The sequence below is a fragment of the Maniola hyperantus genome, chromosome 11 (genome assembly GCF_902806685.2).
Source record: "Maniola hyperantus chromosome 11, iAphHyp1.2, whole genome shotgun sequence".
NCBI classification, from domain to species: domain Eukaryota; kingdom Metazoa; phylum Arthropoda; class Insecta; order Lepidoptera; family Nymphalidae; genus Maniola; species Maniola hyperantus.
Genome location: NC_048546.1, coordinates 13,891,775 through 13,910,073, shown reverse-complemented (window position 1 = coordinate 13,910,073; position 18,299 = coordinate 13,891,775). Strand labels below are relative to the sequence as shown.

Here is an 18,299-nt window from a genome sequence, read left to right as displayed (position 1 = left end):
TACAGGTACAAGATTATGCCATGTATAAAATAGTATTTGCAGTCTTGTGCGTCGCTGGAACGAGCTGCAGGTCAAATCCACGCTCTTTTATCATTTAGATAATCTTCAATTGTGTAATATACTTTTTTCAGGAGCATATTTTTAATAGATTTTTTAAACTTGTGCAAAGGTAAGTCCAAAATAGTTTGCGGGAGTTGTGGGTCAACCAGTCTCGTTTCATTACAATATGGTGGCAGCGGCGGGATCGTTTCATTACATACGAAAAGAGCAAGTACCGGGGGGATCTCCCGCGATTCAGCCCCTATAACCGAGAGGTTGGTGGGGCCATGGGAGGTGGGGGGTTGTCCATTTCAAAATAAACAGGAAACGAAATTATTGTACCTTCCAATTAACCAATTTTCAGATATTTACGGTAACAGGAAACGGGCGTGGAGGCGGAACAAAACTTTCGGGTGCCCAATTTATAAAAAGTCAAGAATCGCTTTAAATTAATTTACCCTGCAGAATTCGTAAAAGCTTACAATTAAAACTTTTCGGAGATCTATTTATGCCAAGCAAAAAACGATTAAAACTAGATTTTTTTTTCAATATTACCAAAAACCACTGAAATGCAATTAAACAAGTAGGTACGCTGGAAGAGATGTGTCATACAAAATGACAGTTACTTTTGTGCCGACTCCAAGCACCCCACCGACGACGTATCAGAAATTAAAATTGACACTTTGTGTCAATAGTTTTATTGGTCTTCATGTTGGCACTATATTGAAAGATACGCTAAGATATGATAAGAAGTACGCTAACAATATGACGTTCACTGTGCTATCAGCGCCAAAATGCCGAAAATCAAGTTGCTTCAAAAATCGCAGATCCAGCGTATTATGTAGGTACATAGACTATATTATATCACTGGGTATCGTGCACGTATCGTGGTGCTAGGTAAGTAGGTACTTATTGTCGTGATTATATATACTCTTTGATAGTCACAAAGAAAATGGCAACAAAGCGATGTTAATTAATAATTGGTATTATAAACTTACTAATAATATTATACATACGAAGTAACTAGTAATTAAGCTATCTAAAACATCAAGTCAGCACGTGTAGAATAGGTATAGAGTTCAATGTACCCTGAGCGTAACCGCAAGTTCGAGTGGCATGTTGATGAGGAGGGATACAAGGTTACAATCTGAACTGGAACAAGTTTCACTTCTGCCGAGCGGCAAGCAAGCCTGCGTTTGGGTCTCTAACTCGATAATCTTACAGTGTAAGTTACAATTCAAAGTGGTCTGGTGGCAGGCTTCGGCCGTGGCTAGTTATCACCCTACCGGCAAAGCTGTGCCAGGGGTATCAGGGGTATGGGTTTAATGAAACTGCCATACCCCTTCCAAGTTAGCCCGCTTCCATCATCACTTACCATTAGGTGAGATTTCAAACAAGGGCTAACTTGTATCTGAATAAAAATAAAAAGATATTAATACTAGCTAATGAATTTGTTTTTCAAAAATTCGGCGGGAACTCTTTGATTTTCCGTGATAAAAAGTAGCCTATGTCACTCTCCAGGTCTTTATCTATACCCATGCAAAAAATCACGTCAATCCGCTGCACCTTTGCGACGTGATTAAAGGACAAACCAACAAACCAACAAATCAACATACCAACAAACAAACACACTTTCGCATTTATAATAAGGGTACTGATTTTAACAGGTGTTCTTGTCTTCATCGGCGCGGCTACAATAAGTTTCTGCGTATGGACCCCGGAAGGCAACAAGCATGACTACGACAAGTTAGCTCGCATCATGTACCTGTACGACCCACGTGCCTGTGGGTACAACCTGCGGCCGCTCACGTCTATGAAGACGTTGCAGCTGCACAACGATACGGAGGGACTGGCGCTACATGCCATACAGTGGCAGCCGCCTGTTATGACCGTATCCACGAGGTTGGCAGCTAAAACTACAAAGTAAGTTGTCAGAAATGTTAGGTTACAGTGCGACAAGGCTATCTTGACGCGTGGCGAAAATCGGAACTAACGTTGCTGTCAAGTGTCCCCTTTGATCTTGTTTGAATATTCTAAGCCTTTGTTCTCCAACAGCGCCCTGTCAATGTCATTGAAGTGCCAAGTGAGCCTTTTCTGCCCTTCCTATTCCAAAAAACCTTCCTCTTTTCCAAGAACATGCAAACTGTCGAATCAACTCCCTTCGGCGGTGTTCCTATTAGATTTCATGGCGTTATTCAAGGGGCGAAACAACAAATTCTTGAAAGGCCGGCAACGCATTGGTGGTTCCTCTGGTACTGCAAATGTTCATGGGCGGCGGTAATCACTTAACATCAGGTGAACTGCCTGCTCGTTTGCTCGCCATTTTTTGAAGTTAAATGTATGCTTAATTTAAAGTTATTTTATGGTTTCAGATACATAAACCTGAGTGTCATGGTGCACATCTTCTGGCTGCTAGTCGCTGTAGTTCTGAGATTCTTCAGATCTTCCACGAAATTAAAAGTACTGAAATTCGTGCTAACAACTGCGTTGTACGTCAGCGTATTTGTCGTTTTATTTGACCTTTCTATGGCGATAGTGTATATCGCTCATATCCAGCAGAGCTTGACTAAGGGCATGATCCTTAGACACAGCGGATGGGCGATGGAAATACAATTGAAAGGGTAAGTTATAAATAAATAAATAAAATAAAATAAATAAACTTTTATTGCAGGCATAAGTACACCCATAATTGTGTGTTAGTACAGGAACAATTCCTTAACCTATTTTAGTACCTACTTATTACTAGCTTAAACTTAACTTAACAACTAATTCTACTAAAATTAAAACTAATCCTATTTATAATTCCCGAGGGGGTCTCTTTGCACCTATGTGCGCACCACTCCAGCACCTCCAGAGAGGGCTGTCCAATTTCGTGGACAATGCGCTGAGAAGAGTGTTGGTACTCCTCAACAGCCTGCTCATCAAGGACGCGGCACGCTTGCGCATGATCGCGTAGACATCATCCACGCGAGCATCCGCAAACATTGCCGACGCACTGCAGTGGCGAGGCTTCCTCAACACCGCCCTCAGCACATTGTTGTATTGGACGCGCAGGGCACTGTAGGTCCGCTGCGTGTAGTTCGTCCACAGACTGCACGTATAAAATGACTGGCAGTAAGCCCTAAATAAGGTCAGCTTTACCTGTCCAGTACATCGCGCAAATCTGCGGGCCAACATATTGCCTCGGACCGACAGAGCCCGGTGCTCACGTTCCATGTCACTGTCGTCCCTCAGGCTGTCGGTTACTACATGTCCGAGATACTTGAACTCAGTCACTTGCTTCAGGGGATTACCACATAGTTGTATTTTTGGTTTAAAAGTAGTTATTTTGTTTTTTCCCCTGAAAACAAGGAACACACTTTTATTAGAGTTGTAACTGAGTCCATTCATCCCGGCATACTCCTCACAGAGTTGCAGCAACTTTCTAAGACCCCCGACCGAGGGGCTCAGCAGAACCATGTCGTCCGCGTAGCTAAGATTGTTCATGCTTACGCCATCAATCGAACACCCGACACCAGCTCCGCTGAGCCTCTCAATCAGCTGGTTCACATATAGATTAAACAGCCCAGGGGACGTCAGCCCTCCCTGCCTTACTCCACACTCCATTTTGTATGGGTCACTGAGTTCATTACGAGATAACATCACTAGATGATACCCGCGACTTCGTCCGCGTGAAATTAGGTTTTTTAAAAATCGCGTGGGAACTCTTTGATTTTCCGGGATGAAAAGTAGCCTATTTCACTCTCCAGGTCGTTAACTATATACCCATGCAAAAAAATCTCTGAAAGTTGAAAATAGCAATATTTGTTCATGAACACATTGTAATTTTTTTCTTGTGATGTAACCACAAATACACAGTTTTCAGATTTTTCCCTTCATGTCTGCTATAAGACCTACGTTACTGCCAAATTTCATCATTCTAGGTCAACGGGAAGTAGGAAGTAGGTTTCTTGACAGACAGATAACAAAGTGATCTTAAAAGGGTTCCGTTTTTCCTTTTGAGGTACGGAACCTTAAAAACATTCCCGTAATGTATTCCTTCAGTTAATAGCAGGGAAAACTTACTTTCCTTTATACCTTATAGGTTTCTTGACAGACAGACAGACAAAAAAGTGATTCTATAAGGGTTCCATTTTAGGGTTCCGTACTTCAAAAGGAAAAATGGAACCCTTATAGGATCACTTTGTTGTCTGTCTGTCTGTCTGTCTGTCAAGAAACCTACTAGGGTACTTCCCGTTGACCTAGAATCATGAAATTTGGCAGGTAGGTAGATTTCATAGCTGTCATTTGGGGAAAAATCTGAAAACCGTGAATTTAGGGTTAGATCACACAAAAAAAATTAAATTGTGGTCATGAACTAATAATTAGTATTTTCAACTTTCGAAGTGAGTGACTATATCAAGTGGGGTATCATATGAAAGGTCTTGACCTGTACATTCTAAAACATATTTTTATTTATTTTTATGCTTCATAGTTTTTGAATTATCGTGCAAAATGTTGAAAAAATACGACTGTAGTACGGAGCCCTCATTGCGCGAGCCTGACTCGCACTTGGCTGGTTTTTTTCTTTTGAGGTACGAAACTCTAAAAATATTACCTTACATAAACTAACAATTTTTACCTCTTTATAATACCTAGGTATTAGTATAGCTATAGATGAATTCAAAATGTGATTTACATTTCACCATTCTGGCGCTGATAGCGGCATCGAGCGTCATGCAAGGGAAGGTACTCGAAACTAAAACTTATCATAGATTGAAACTTGTCAGGTACCACGATTTCGGGGGCTGGTTACCCATCCTTGCCTCATCGTGCTGGATGAGAGGCATCATCATCTTCGGCCTCAACATCTACTGCTGCAGAGTTCTCCAAGTCATCATACGGAGGCTCAAGAAGAGGGAAGTGAAGCAGAAGGTTTCCATGAGAGAGAATCTACCGATCCCTGAACCGGGGGATGGACAACCAAGGGAACGGGATGAAGGAGTGCTGTACTTTAGGTCTGGGGACTATGTACCGGCTGTTAGGAAAACGCATAGACCTTCGAACTTCCTTTTCTTTTAGATGTAAGGGTTTTCGAAATAAACTAAAGTAAGTATACAACATGGTGTCGGATTTTATCTATTACATTTAGTGACTTTGTGAAATATATGCTATAACTAGCTGACGCCCGCGACTCGGCCGTGTAGATTTAGGTTTTTTACAATCCTGTGGGAATTCTTTGATTTTCCGGGATGAAAAGTCGCACATGTCACTCTCCAGGTCTTTAACTACACCCATGCAAAAAAACGGGTACATACCACGATTAATTTGATGTTTTTATTGGTCGATATTTAAACCCGATTGCACGGGTCGTCACCACGAATTAGCACATAGGCTACTTTTAATCCCGTAATACGCCATGGTTCCCGCGGGATTTTCTAAACATTACTATGAGGTCGCGGGCGTCATCTAGTAGAATATGGCGAACGCTCTCAACGTATTATTTTAAGTTAAATTCCTTAGTTTGATTTTACTGTTCTGCTAAGTGTACCTAAATGGAATTGAATATAACTTTGCAACAATATTTAATTTATTACTTAGCAAGAGTATTTAATTTATTACTCTGCAAAATCCGCGGCGAACGGCGAAGACTGATGGCAAGCAATTAATCATACCTAGATAACTAATGCAAATCGGAAAAAATGTGGGTTGGAAAGTGGTTGAAATGTTCCGTAGAGATTGTTGTTGATGTAATTCAATACAAGTACAAATCTCTACAACGTGAATCTACTATGTACTCTTCAAAAATTCAAAATGCCTGAATGTCTACAGTCATCATCGCTGGCTCACTACAGAGCACGGGGCTCCTCTCAGAGTGAAAAGGGTTTGGCCATAGTCTACCATGCTGGCCATGTGCGGAATGGTAGACTTCACACACCTTTGAGAACATTGTGGAGAACTCTCAGGCATGCTGGTTTCCTCACGATGTTTTCCTTCACTTATTTAGTTACTTAAAAGTACGCACATAAATCCGAAAAGTTGAGGTGCATGCCCGGGATCGAACCCCCGACCTCCAATTAGAAGGCGGATGTCCTAACCACTAGGCTATCACAGCTTGAGACCGACAAAACTTCACATAGATATGAGTGACAGAGAAACACTCTACGAAGCCGAAACCTAAAGGTTGGTGTACAAAATTTCTTGTCGGCTACTGTATTTCTTAAAAATGGTCGCAATGAAAATTAAAAAAAAATCCCGCGACTTCATCCGCGTGGATTTAGGTTTTTAAAAAATCCCGTGGGAACTCTTTAATTTTCCGGGATTAAAAGTAGCCTATGTCCTTCCTCGGGATGTCTCTGTACCAAACATCAAAATCGGTTGAACTGTTGGGCCGTGAAAAGCTAGGAGACAGACAGACAGACAGACACACTTTCGCGTTTATATTATTAGTATGGACTATGGACTTATAACAGCACACTACATATAACATAGCTATGATATTATCATGCACTTGAAAGGTTTAAGTGAGGTTTTCACAATCTGACTAAGTGCTCCTAAAACGTCATAAAAGAATTCAATTTGAAAAAGCCCGCCGTTAAATTTTTCATTACGGCTTTGCCCGTTGCCGGGACGTTCCCGGGACGTTGCTGGGCGGACAACCATTAATTTTGGACTCTCCGTAATCGAAACACAGGCCGGGACAATTTCAAACTGAATGGCTCGTAACCAAAGACCAACGCGGTAGATTTTGGCAAGGACATGTTATTATTGTCCCTTTGGTTGCCAAAGTACTGGACCAATCGATCAAAAGGATATGAAGGTTCCTACTATTACTAGGTACCTACTAGGCATGCGCGCTCCAACTTAGACCTCATCATTGCTTTCTTTAAAGCATGATTGTCGTCAAGCGCAAGCCTATCATGCAATTAAAATAGCCATTCACATAAAACTAATACACGTTTATAAGAAAGAACTACCGCACGTGCCGTAAATTTTTAGTTACCTTCTACCTAAATAAGTATTTTTATGGGGCGTAACATAACGAGAATTTTGGACTTTTCGTTACACCAGAACTGTTATTTTACTTTATTTTATTTATTTCATTTGGAAAACCAACAGCTTAAATTGGTACTTATAATCTTAAAATTAAGTAACTAGAAACTAATAATATTTCGGTAGCTAGTTTATAACAGCTAGCCACAGCTCAAGCCTTCCACCAGACATTTTAGATAGCTAATAATAAGTTTTCACAGTTAGATACAAAATTTAAAGTAAAATGAATACATTGACAAGCAAACTATAACTAGATATAATTACGTTAGCATTACGTAAACAATTTTGTTAAACTTTGGCGTACACTATTCACATTGCCATAAAATAAGTTAGATTGCAAGAAGCGCGAGCAATGAAGGAGTTTGAATCTGTTGTTCATTCTGGACACCATATTTTGCCAATATGTAAAAAAATTATGGCTGGATGCACGTATTAGTATTATATCCAGATCGGATAAGAGCCATGTCGTCCCTTTGGCTTGTCGCTCGACGTTCGCAACCAACTGGAAATTGTTTGTCACTAATTTCCCAGGATTCCCGGTAACGAGGTTAAGATTTCTGAAATTGACTTTTGATTGGATCGAAATGTGAATTGTCAATGAGTTCCCTCAGGGTCTGGAGCAGTGTTGTTATACTTTATCAAAGTAAGTAGATCGTGTTTGTTCGGGCAAAATTTGTTTAGTCTAAACATCTCTAAAATATGGATCCATTTTCCAATTTAAAGTCTGTTATTCCCTTCCGTTTCGATGGTTCACGTGGATTTTGATTTTTAAAGGATCTCAAATTTTTTTAAGAACTTCTCACAATCCTGTCTTAATGGAGGTCTTAATTATTACGAAGAGGATCTATATAAGAATTCTCAGATTTCTGGCAGGTTTGAGATGGTAGGTCCCCTTAGAGAATGTTTTTTTAATTAAAAAAAATGTTTTTTATGTATATTTTATCTTAAATAATATGAAAGGAAAAGGTGACTGACTAACTGACTGACTGACTGATCTATCAACGCACAGCTCAAACTACTGAACGGATCGAACTGAAATCTGGCATGCAGGTAGCTATCATGCCGTAGACATCCGCTAAGAAAGAATTTTTGAAAATTCAACCCCTAAGGACGTGAAATAGGGGTTTGAAATTTGTGTAGTCCACGCGGACGAAGTCACGAGCATAAGCTAGTTTTATAATATTTATTTCGAGCATGCAAAGTCTCAAGTTTCCAGACCCAGTGGTTTGAGCACAAGCTGAGGCGTCAGTCAGTCAATATAATTTCTCCTTACATAATTCTATCTTTCAGCTATAATCTGCCTGATCATCAGCTGGTACACCCTCGACTGCCACTTCGTTCCCAGCAGCGCAGAGCTTCACGAGGTCACGTTGATCAAGCTTTTGTACCTCTACGACCCTGAGGCCTGCGGGAGGATCCCTTCCTACAACATCACCGTGACGTACAACCATGAATACTACTCTACTATCATGTGGCCTGTGGAAAACAAACTGGCTTCCAATTTTAGGAGGTAACATACTACCGTAAATCTTCTCTTCTATATAAATCTACTGTCATCAACAGCTTAGAGTGCTGGATCTAGAACTCTAAAAACTTGAAATTTTGTATAATAATAAAAAAGATCTACCTACTAAGAAAGAGTTTTTTTTAAATCATTCCATCCAACTGCGTGCGTTTCAGTGCGTGTTTGGTTTTCGTCGAAAACAACCGTGTCTTAATCGCAATACGCGCATCGCAGCGTAATCTGCTGACGCCGCGTCTCGGCCGCCGATGGTCGACCGCGTTCGACATAATGACCTAGTTTTGCGTTTTGTCGTGTCAGAATAAATTGTAAAATAATAAATCGCAGCTATACTACTATTATACTGCAACTATGGGTACAGAAATAAAATTAATCACCGAAACAGAGCATGTGCTTTTTAAAGCATTCACTGAGAAAAAGGCGGAAAATGAGAAGCTTCAGCTCATAATTACATCTATGGAGAAGCAAATATTGGAGCTACAAAATAAAATAAAATTTCTGTCGAAAGAAAATACAATGGATACTAGCCAGAATAATACCACCAAGGAAACTTCACCGCAACCAGCGGAATATCAAACGGATGAAGAAGAATTAGCCAGAGAGACAGAATGGATTAGAGCTAAAAGCAGGAAGAAAAGAAAATTGAACACCTCCCCCGAGCAGTCCACATCCACCAATCAGCATGATGATTCCTCGACCAGTCTTAGTAAGGAAAGGAAAAAGAAAATTCCGCCACCCCCGCCAATAATAGTAGATGACGTAACAAATTATCAGTCATTCTATGACTTATTAACAGAAGGTCCTTCTGGAGATTCTTTTCGAATTAAAATGTTAAATGGCAACAATGTTAAAATAAATGCTAACAATGAAGATACATATCGGTCAATCACTAAAACATTGACTGCAGGGAAATTCCTGTGGCATTCTTTTGAAAACAAGCAAGATAGGCCCATTAAAGTCATGGCCAAAAAGCTGCATTTTACCTGTAAGCCAGAAAGAATAATCGAAGACCTTCAGAATAAAGGGTTCAAGGTTGAAAATGCCGTCAATAAGCTAAGGTGGAAAAACAAGGAACCACTAAACATGTTCCTGCTAAGTTTTACGAATGGGGAAGACATCGACAAAATTTATGGAATCACCTCGATTCTTGGATGCAAAGTGGAAATACATCCACTGAGATCATCGAAGCTCATACCACAGTGTAAAAAATGTCAAACGTATGGGCACACCCAGAAGTATTGCTCCAGAGAGCCAAGATGTGTCAAATGCACTGGAAAACATCTAAGTGTTGAATGCAAAAAACCAGCTGAGCAGAAACCTAAATGTGTACACTGTGGGGAAGCTCATCCAGCTAACTATAGAGGCTGCATAGTAGCCAAGGAAATGCAATCCATCAGGAACAGGAAATACAAAAAACCATCTTCTCAAAACACTCAAGCAACAAGTGGTATTACAAAACAAACTCCAGTTGCTAAAAATGTGCGACTTCCCGAAATTAACAAAGAAAATCCTAGTAAAAAGGTAACATATGCACAAGTAGCCTCAAACAAAATGTCCAACAGTAATAACACGAGCGATCCTACCTTAAATAAACTAGACGAGATCTTGAAATTTATGTCATCATTCGATGATCGCCTGCGAAAACTTGAAAATGACACTAACAAAGCCCCTTTTAAAACCAAATAATGGAAAAAGAACTAAAACTATTGGCATGGAATTCTAATGGACTATTCCAACATCAACATGAGCTACAAGTAGTCCTAGATACTGAAAATATCGACATATGTTTGATCTCCGAAACACATTTCACAAAAGAATCCTACATCAAATTTAATGGATATAAAGTATATCACGCCCTACATCCTAATAATTCAGCCAGAGGAGGTAGTGCTGTTATAATAAAAGAGAGTATTTGTCACTACGAAGAAAGTAAATACGAAGAGCCTGAAATCCAAGCAGTGGCAGTAAATATTAAAACAGAACGATACCCAATTACAATTGTAGCCATATACTGCCCACCAAGGCATTCTCTAAAAAAATATGAATACGTGCGTTTCTTGAGACAATATGGACACAGATTTATAATTGGTGGAGATTTTAACGCCAAAAATATTTTCTGGGGCTCCAGACTAACAACAACAAAAGGTAAAGAATTGCTGAGTGCGATCAAAGACTTGGGATGCGACGCGATCAGTACAGGTATGCCGACCTATTGGCCTACTGATCCTCAAAAAACCCCAGATCTGATAGACTTCTTTATAACTAAGAACATCTCACCAAGGTACCTAAATATTGAAGGAAAATATGACATGAATTCGGACCATTCACCAATATTGTTAATATTGAATAAACATAACATTGCATTCAAAGAAACCAAGATAACTCTAGTGAATAACAATACAGACTGGGAAAGCTTTAAAATAGAGTTAGACAGTACTATAAACCTAAAGGTCCCCTTAAAATGCCAAGACCAGCTCAATATGGAAGTAGCTAAATTTATAACAGACATACAAAAATCAGCCTGGAATAATACGCCATCGATAAAAAAAAGGAGTAAGGGTACCACCTATCCTAAGGAAATTATACAGCTCATTAGAACAAAGAGAAAGCAGAGAAAAAAATGGCATGCCTCGAGATCGCCACAAGACAAAAGAATACTGAACAAACTCGCGAAAACAATCAAGAAAGCAATCAAAAGTCATAATGACACTAAGTTAAATGATTACCTACGAAGCTTGACCAATGACCGAGAAACTGACTATTCTCTTTGGAAAGTAACAGGTAATCTAAAAAGACCTATCACACATATACCACCTATTAAAGAATCAAATGGAAAATGGGCTATCAATAACATTCAAAAAGCTAATAGATTCGCTCAGCATCTGGAAGACATATTCCAACCAAATGAGGGCCATACAATTGAGTTCAGTGAGAATGAAGAAAGACAAGATGACCTGCAAAATATCAGACTTGTGACACCAAAGGAAGTATCTGAAAAAATAAAGTTCAATTTAAGCAAAAAAAAATCTCCAGGATATGATCTCATTACCGGAGAAATTTTAAAAAACCTACCTCGGAAAGCTTTAGTGAAACTTACCAATCTCATAAATGCATCATTTAGACTAAGACATGTACCTGAGTTATGGAAAGTTGCTGAAGTTATTATGATCGCTAAACCGGGGAAACTACCCCATGAAACAACATCATACAGACCAATCTCTTTATTACCAGTTATTTCAAAATGATTTGAAAAACTGTTACTCAAAAGAATAAAACCTATACTAGAGGAGAGAAAATTAATACCAGATCACCAATTTGGATTCCGTGAAAAACACTCAACGATAGATCAAGTCCACAGAATTACTGACATAATAGAGAAATCATTAGAAAATAAGAAAGTGTGTTCTACAGTCTTTTTAGACGTAGCGCAAGATTTCGATAAAGTGTGGCACGAAGGGCTTATCTATAAACTCAGAAATATGCTACCAAAGTCATTTGCAGATATTCTTGAATCATACATCTCAAATAGATGGTTTAGAGTTCGTCAAGAAGATGCGTATTCTGAACTCAAGGAAATTAAAGCTGGGGTACCACAAGGAAGTGTCTTAGGTCCGGTCCTGTACTTATTATACACCTGTGATATTCCAGCACTAGAAAATAACACTATTGCAACATTCGCTGATGATACTGCCATAATAGCAACTGGAGAAAGTCACGAAGAAGCAGTAGAAAAAGTTCAAGCTGCCATAAATAAAGTCAACGATTGGACTATAAAGTGGCGAATTAAGCTAAACGAGTCGAAATCTATGCATATAGATTTTACCAATAAGTTACCAAAATATCACCCAATTTATCTAAATCGGCAACTTATTCCCTACGTAAATACAGCGAAGTACTTGGGTATGACGCTTGACGCAAAGCTTCGATGGAAAGCTCATGTTAAAAAGAAACGTGAGGAGTTAGAATTACGCTACAAAAAAATGTATTGGCTGCTTGGAAGGCATTCCACGCTCTCATTACATAATAAACTTATGCTATACAAGCAAGTTCTGATGCCTGTATGGACGTATGGTATACAACTCTGGGGGTGTACTAAACCGACCAATGTTCAAGTAATACAGAGATTCCAGAACAAAGTACTCAGGGAAATAACAAATGCACCCTGGTATGTAAGAAATCACGATCTCCACAGGGACCTTAAGATAGAGTTCGTAAACAAAATCATCCAAAAGTACGCAGAAGCTCACCAACATCGACTTCGCCATCATGTTAATTTGGAGGCTGTGAAGCTTCTAGATAACATGGATATCAAAAGGAGGCTCAAAAGAACCAAGCCGTTCGAATTAGTGTTAAAAAGTACATAAGTGCAGCGTTTGTGTAATAGTGCTTGTGCTACTTTATTTTTCTAGGTCACAAGAACATAGTGAACTGTAAGTACGTGTTAGAATAAACTAAGGACAGTTATTGGACTGTAAATTAGATTTAAAAATTAATCATAAGTAGAAGTTTAAGCTAGAATAATATTACTTATTAGCCCATAGGCTAGATGGTAGTAGTAATAAAGCTGCCATTTTATAATGGTGCTTTATGGTAGGAAAAAAAATAAAAAAAAAAAAAAAAATTCCATCCAACTGATTAAGTCGGACGAAGTAAAACTTCAAAAATTTCACCCAACTGAAGTTGGGCGAAGGAAAACTTCAAAAATTCCACCCTACTGAAGTTGGGTGAAGGAAAACTTCAAAAATTCCACCCTACTGAAGTCGGACGAAGGAAAACTTCAAAAATTCCACCCCACTGAAGTAGGATTATTATGTTTTCCAGCAAGATCCGTCTATGGCTATGTCTCCATGTGGTATGGTTGGGTCTCGCCATCGCCAACACGACGCACGGACAGAGGCACTGCGGCTTCTACGCCGTGCTGGTCCCCTTCACCCTCACCGGCCTCGCGCTGCTCGTCGTGGATCTGGTCTACACGGGACTCTTCATACAGAATGTTGCACACACAGATACACAGAGTGAGTAAAACGTTATATTATAATACTAGTCCGCGACAAGTTGAGATAGCAATCGGGGTGGGGACGCCCCGCACACCCTCACAGCCCCTGCGCTAACCCGGTGCAGGATAGCGCGGGTGACATGCGGGTATGTGGTGCGTCCTCACGCCTCATACCCCGATTGCCATCTTGACCTGTTACATGCTGCAACTACTTGTAGATTTGTACATTTGTATGGAACGTTTTCCATACATTTGTATGGACAGCTATCTTCCATACATTTCTCTTCCATACATTCTCTTCCAAATGATAAAAGAGCGTGGATTTGACCTGCAGCTCGTTCCAGCAACGCACAAGACTGCAAATACTATTTTATACATGGCATAATCTTGTACCTATATCAAATATTTGAAAAGAGCAACCGCCGAGTTTCTTGCTGGTTCTTCTCGGCAGGAAAGGCATTCCGAACCAGTGGTAGATGCATCCGACTATTCGTAAGCACTTGTAAAAGTTTATACGAATAAAAAAGATTTTCATTTTCATTTTCATTTTCAAACATTTGTATGGAAAGCGTTGGGGAGCGTGCTAGGGTAACTTCTCTCAAGGTCCACGCTTTTTCTGTAAGAATACAAATAAAAATAAAAGCAGTTCTTGGTTGTAAGCCCAAATGAGGGTAGTATTTCGCTCCCGATTATTATTTTCAAGAGATGGTCAGAGGAAAAGGTTATCCTTATTAGAAGAGCTCAGGACGGTCCTAATCCGAGCTTGTTTTGCTCTACTTACTTCGCATTGTCAGGATTATTTTTACACAATATTGTAACAGCCTTACAAAAGCTTTTGTGTGGAACAAAGTTGTGAAAATGTGCAGTAAGCTGTGGTATACAGGGTGTAACCAGAACGCAAAAAAAAACTTAGCGTTATTGTTATACTACCTAAACACAACCAATACCAATAGCCCTTTGCCTCATTTTGTAGTTTTAGCATCGATAAGTTTTAGTGATTCAGTATTTTTGTATAACGTAGTATATAATGTATAACGTGCAAAACTCGGATCAATGCCACGACGTGGCATTGACTCCAAGTGGCCTACTTACGCAATGTTCGTTGACATTTAGCGTCAGTCAGATGTTTTATTTGCAATAATACCAAGAACTTTATAAAATTATAGGATACTTTTTTCGTGTTTTTTGTGTTATCAAAGGCGGGCTGTTCGACTTGTGGACGATCCCAAACTAACCGGCTCGTTGGAAAGCCTGGAGCACCGCAGAGACGTTAGCTCTCTATGCGTGTTCTATCGCCTGTATAATGGGGAGTGCTCTGAAGAGCTTTTTGACCTTATTCCACCCTCTTTTTTCTACAACCGCACCGCGCGCCACCGTAAGGAATTTCACCCTCACCATCTGGGTGTCTGGTGCACTTCGACCGTCCGCTGCGCCAGATCCTTCTTTCCACGCACGTGCAAACTGTGGAACCAACTCCCATCGGCGACGTTCCCACTAGATTATAACATGGGGTTATTCAAGGGGCGGACCAACAAATTCCTAAAAGGCCGGCAACGCATCGGCGGCTCCTCTGGTGCTGCAAATGTTCATGGGCGGCGGTAATCACTTAACATCAGGTGACCCGCCTGCTCGCTTGCTCGCTATACCTATCTATTAAAAAAAAAATCATATCAGTCATCATCAGTAGTCACTTGTCAGTTCTATCACTTGTCTTCGTTTTTGCTAGCGTTCTAGTTACATCTGTAATTCAATTAATAGTAAACAATAGACTCAAATAGGTTGGTTATAAAATTATGTTCAAAAACATGCCCCATATGGATGCCTTTAATTCTGTTAGGCAGCTAATTTTAATATAGCCCTAACTCTGTTAAAGACTTCCAATGATTGGGCCACTTAATAATTCCCGGAATTCGATTTAATGTGGTCCCTTCCGGCCCCCGGGACCCCGGGACCCCGGGGGAGGTCGAAGGATATCAGTAATAAGTTAATCGACTATCAAGCGATCCGTAATAACTTCGCAACCTCCCTGGTGCAGTGGTGAACAAGTTTACAGGATTTATAGTGGGAGGTCCTGAGATCGATTTCCGGAAGGGGAAGTTTTTTAAAATTCCAGTACAATGCCGGGAATAAAATCTCGCACCTCCCACTATGACTTTGCGAATTTATAAATTTTGTACTAGATTTAAGCCGCGCCACGGGTGCCGTCTGCCACATCACTAAAATAGGCTTAGCTATAGGCAACCCACAGAGAATTCAACCTATACAAGACTAGCTTATGCTCGCGACTTCGTCCGCGTGGACTACACAAATTTCAAACTCCTAATTCACCGCCTTAAGAGTTGAATTTTCAAACATCCTTTCTTAGCGGATGCCTACGTCGTAAAAGCATACCAAGTTTCAGCCCGATCCGTCCAGTAGTTTGAGCTGTGCGTTGATAGATCAGTCAGTCAGTCAGTCAGTCAGTCAGTCAGTCACCTTTTCATTTTATAGGTATATTAGATTAGATTAGATTTAGATTTTGCATGAAAACAAAATCGTCAAATGTTGGCGGGGACAAGGGAGAATGCTTTGTTGTGATTAGTGGACTCAACGGTCACGTAATCAAGACAATGTGCGGAATGAGGGTACCGAACGGACGTGGGTCGACTTTTATGCTAAGCTAACTGCCTAAGCCTGGCGATCGGGGGTGTCCAGCTATTAGGCGTCTATAGTTGGTGGTCTGTGAGGCAACCAAAGGCATTACTGATTTTTTTTTTTTTTGTTGTGCCTTATCATGCGATCAGTCGATGGACTATGAGCAGATTGGTTGGAGGACTGGTTGGCGTGATTGGAGACAACTTCCCCAGCGGGAAAACTCCATGGGTCTCAGCTAATTATCCAGTATATGCTTTCTCTTTAGTCGACGAATCGCCTGCGGCATTGTCAACTGCACTGCCAGACGATTTGGATGGTAAGTAAGTCTTGTTTTGTAGTTGCAACTATAGCTTCTAATCTCTTCCTTTACTGTGTTGATATTTAAGTGCTCATGGAGTTCCGATATCTGCAAGAATCATGGCGCGTTGGATAGTTGATTACTGAATATTAAGAATAATTTTTCATTGATTTGGTTAATTTCCTATTTCCAGTTGCAATCCTCAAGTTCCTGAACGCCAGCTCCCCCAAGAGTATCAGATGGATCCACAGTGCATTTCCCTGGCCGGATCGGTACGTCTGCAACGAAGACACCACCTGGATCTCATTGCTATTTGCGTATATTAGCTGCAGGGGAATTGTGCAGTGGATTATTAACTTTTGGTTCATCAAGGACAATTATTATGAAGGTCTCGCCGCGTACCGTAAGTTTTCTTCATCGGCATCATCATCAACAAATAGACGTCCACTGCTGGACATAGCTCTTTTAGGAGCTTTCACATGCCATGTTCTTGCTCCGCCTGAATTCAGCGGCTCCCTGTGACTCGTCTGATGTTGTCTGTCTACCTCTAGTGGAAGATCTTTCAACGCTGCAAAATGCGAGGCCGCCATTCTAGCACCTTGGGACCCAACCTCTTGCCCAAAATCTATTGGGTTTTGCAAACTATGAACTATTGCCATTTCAGCTACGCAACCCGTTGAGCTGTATCGGTTACTCTAATTCTCTTACGGATCCCCTCATTTCTGATTTTGTATGACAATTACATTTTCGTGATTCAGCCGCTAAAGCGTTTTACGTAATATACAAAATTACAACAAACAACAAGATCACAGCTTTGGCAGTTAGCATCAAAGAGTTCTGCCACAAGAGTAACTGAAAAAGCTGAGCTGAGTCATAAACTGCACTGTCAGTTACTGTGCAGTTACTAAAACGCAAGATTCCAGTCAAACGCTGACTTCTACCATGCTTTCATCAAACTTTACAACAATTCGTAATTTAAAAAAAACAGGATTGCCCTACCTAAAAAACTAACTAAAATAAAAAATTGTTCTTTTTCGACAGTCGTAGTCGTGTAAAAAGTACACCAACATCCCGATGGCCACTTCCCCACATTTTATACACAGGATTATACTCGAGTCCTGAAGACACTCGTAATAATTTACATTTTAATGTTTTGATATTGGAATTTTCCAGATCGGCTTCAAAAGGAGAAATCTCGGCTGAGATCAAACGCGTGACAATCTACAATCAATCTCCTATTTTGCTTTTGTTTGTGAAGCAACAAAGACTTGGGCATGAAAGACGCTGGGTGCTATCAAGGGATAATCTTTGCGAAAGTATAATATTGTACTAAATAATAAAAAATCTTTACTTTTTTTCAAAGATCCTGTTGATAGAAAATTAAATATTTATGGAAGTTTATGTACCTACGTTAAAGAAAGAACCTTTATTGCCGTTTCTACAGAGAAGAACCAGCAAGAAACTCGGCGGTTGCTGTTTCAGAGTCACTCAGCAGGTGATGGAGTGTTCGCTCGGTCGTCGGTATGCTCACAGTTTCTTTATTTTACTTTGGTACTTTTATTTTACGGAAACCTAAAAATTACTAGTGTATATTAAACTAGCTGATCCCCGCGGCTTCGCCCGCGTAGATTTAGGTTTTTAAAGATCCCGTATAGCCTATGTCACTCAGGAATAATGTAGCTGTCTACTCGTGAAAGAATTTTTAAAATCGGTTTAGTAGTTCCAAAGATTACCCCCTACAAACAAACTTAACGACATTACCTCTTTATATAATTATT

The 18,299-nt window shown here is 40.1% G+C and overlaps 3 protein-coding genes across 6 annotated transcripts in view; 2 read left to right on the top strand and 1 right to left on the bottom strand.

Annotated features, from left to right (window-relative positions):
- Positions 1–18,299, bottom strand: part of gogo (golden goal) — a 209,201-nt gene that overhangs the window by 105,351 nt on the left and 85,551 nt on the right. The window lies entirely within an intron of this gene.
- On the top strand, positions 1,156–5,100 carry LOC117986708 (uncharacterized). Its single transcript, XM_034973581.1, has 4 exons — positions 1,156–1,264; positions 1,707–1,962; positions 2,412–2,660; positions 4,809–5,100. Exons 1-4 carry the CDS (start codon positions 1,156–1,158, stop codon positions 5,098–5,100), a joined length of 906 nt encoding a protein of 301 aa, XP_034829472.1.
- On the top strand, positions 7,613–17,834 carry LOC117986456 (uncharacterized). The gene is made up of 5 exons (XM_034973288.2): positions 7,613–7,714; positions 8,362–8,581; positions 13,415–13,608; positions 16,715–16,924; positions 17,695–17,834. Exons 1-5 carry the CDS (start codon positions 7,669–7,671, stop codon positions 17,736–17,738), a joined length of 714 nt encoding a protein of 237 aa, XP_034829179.1. The 5' UTR covers positions 7,613–7,668; the 3' UTR covers positions 17,739–17,834.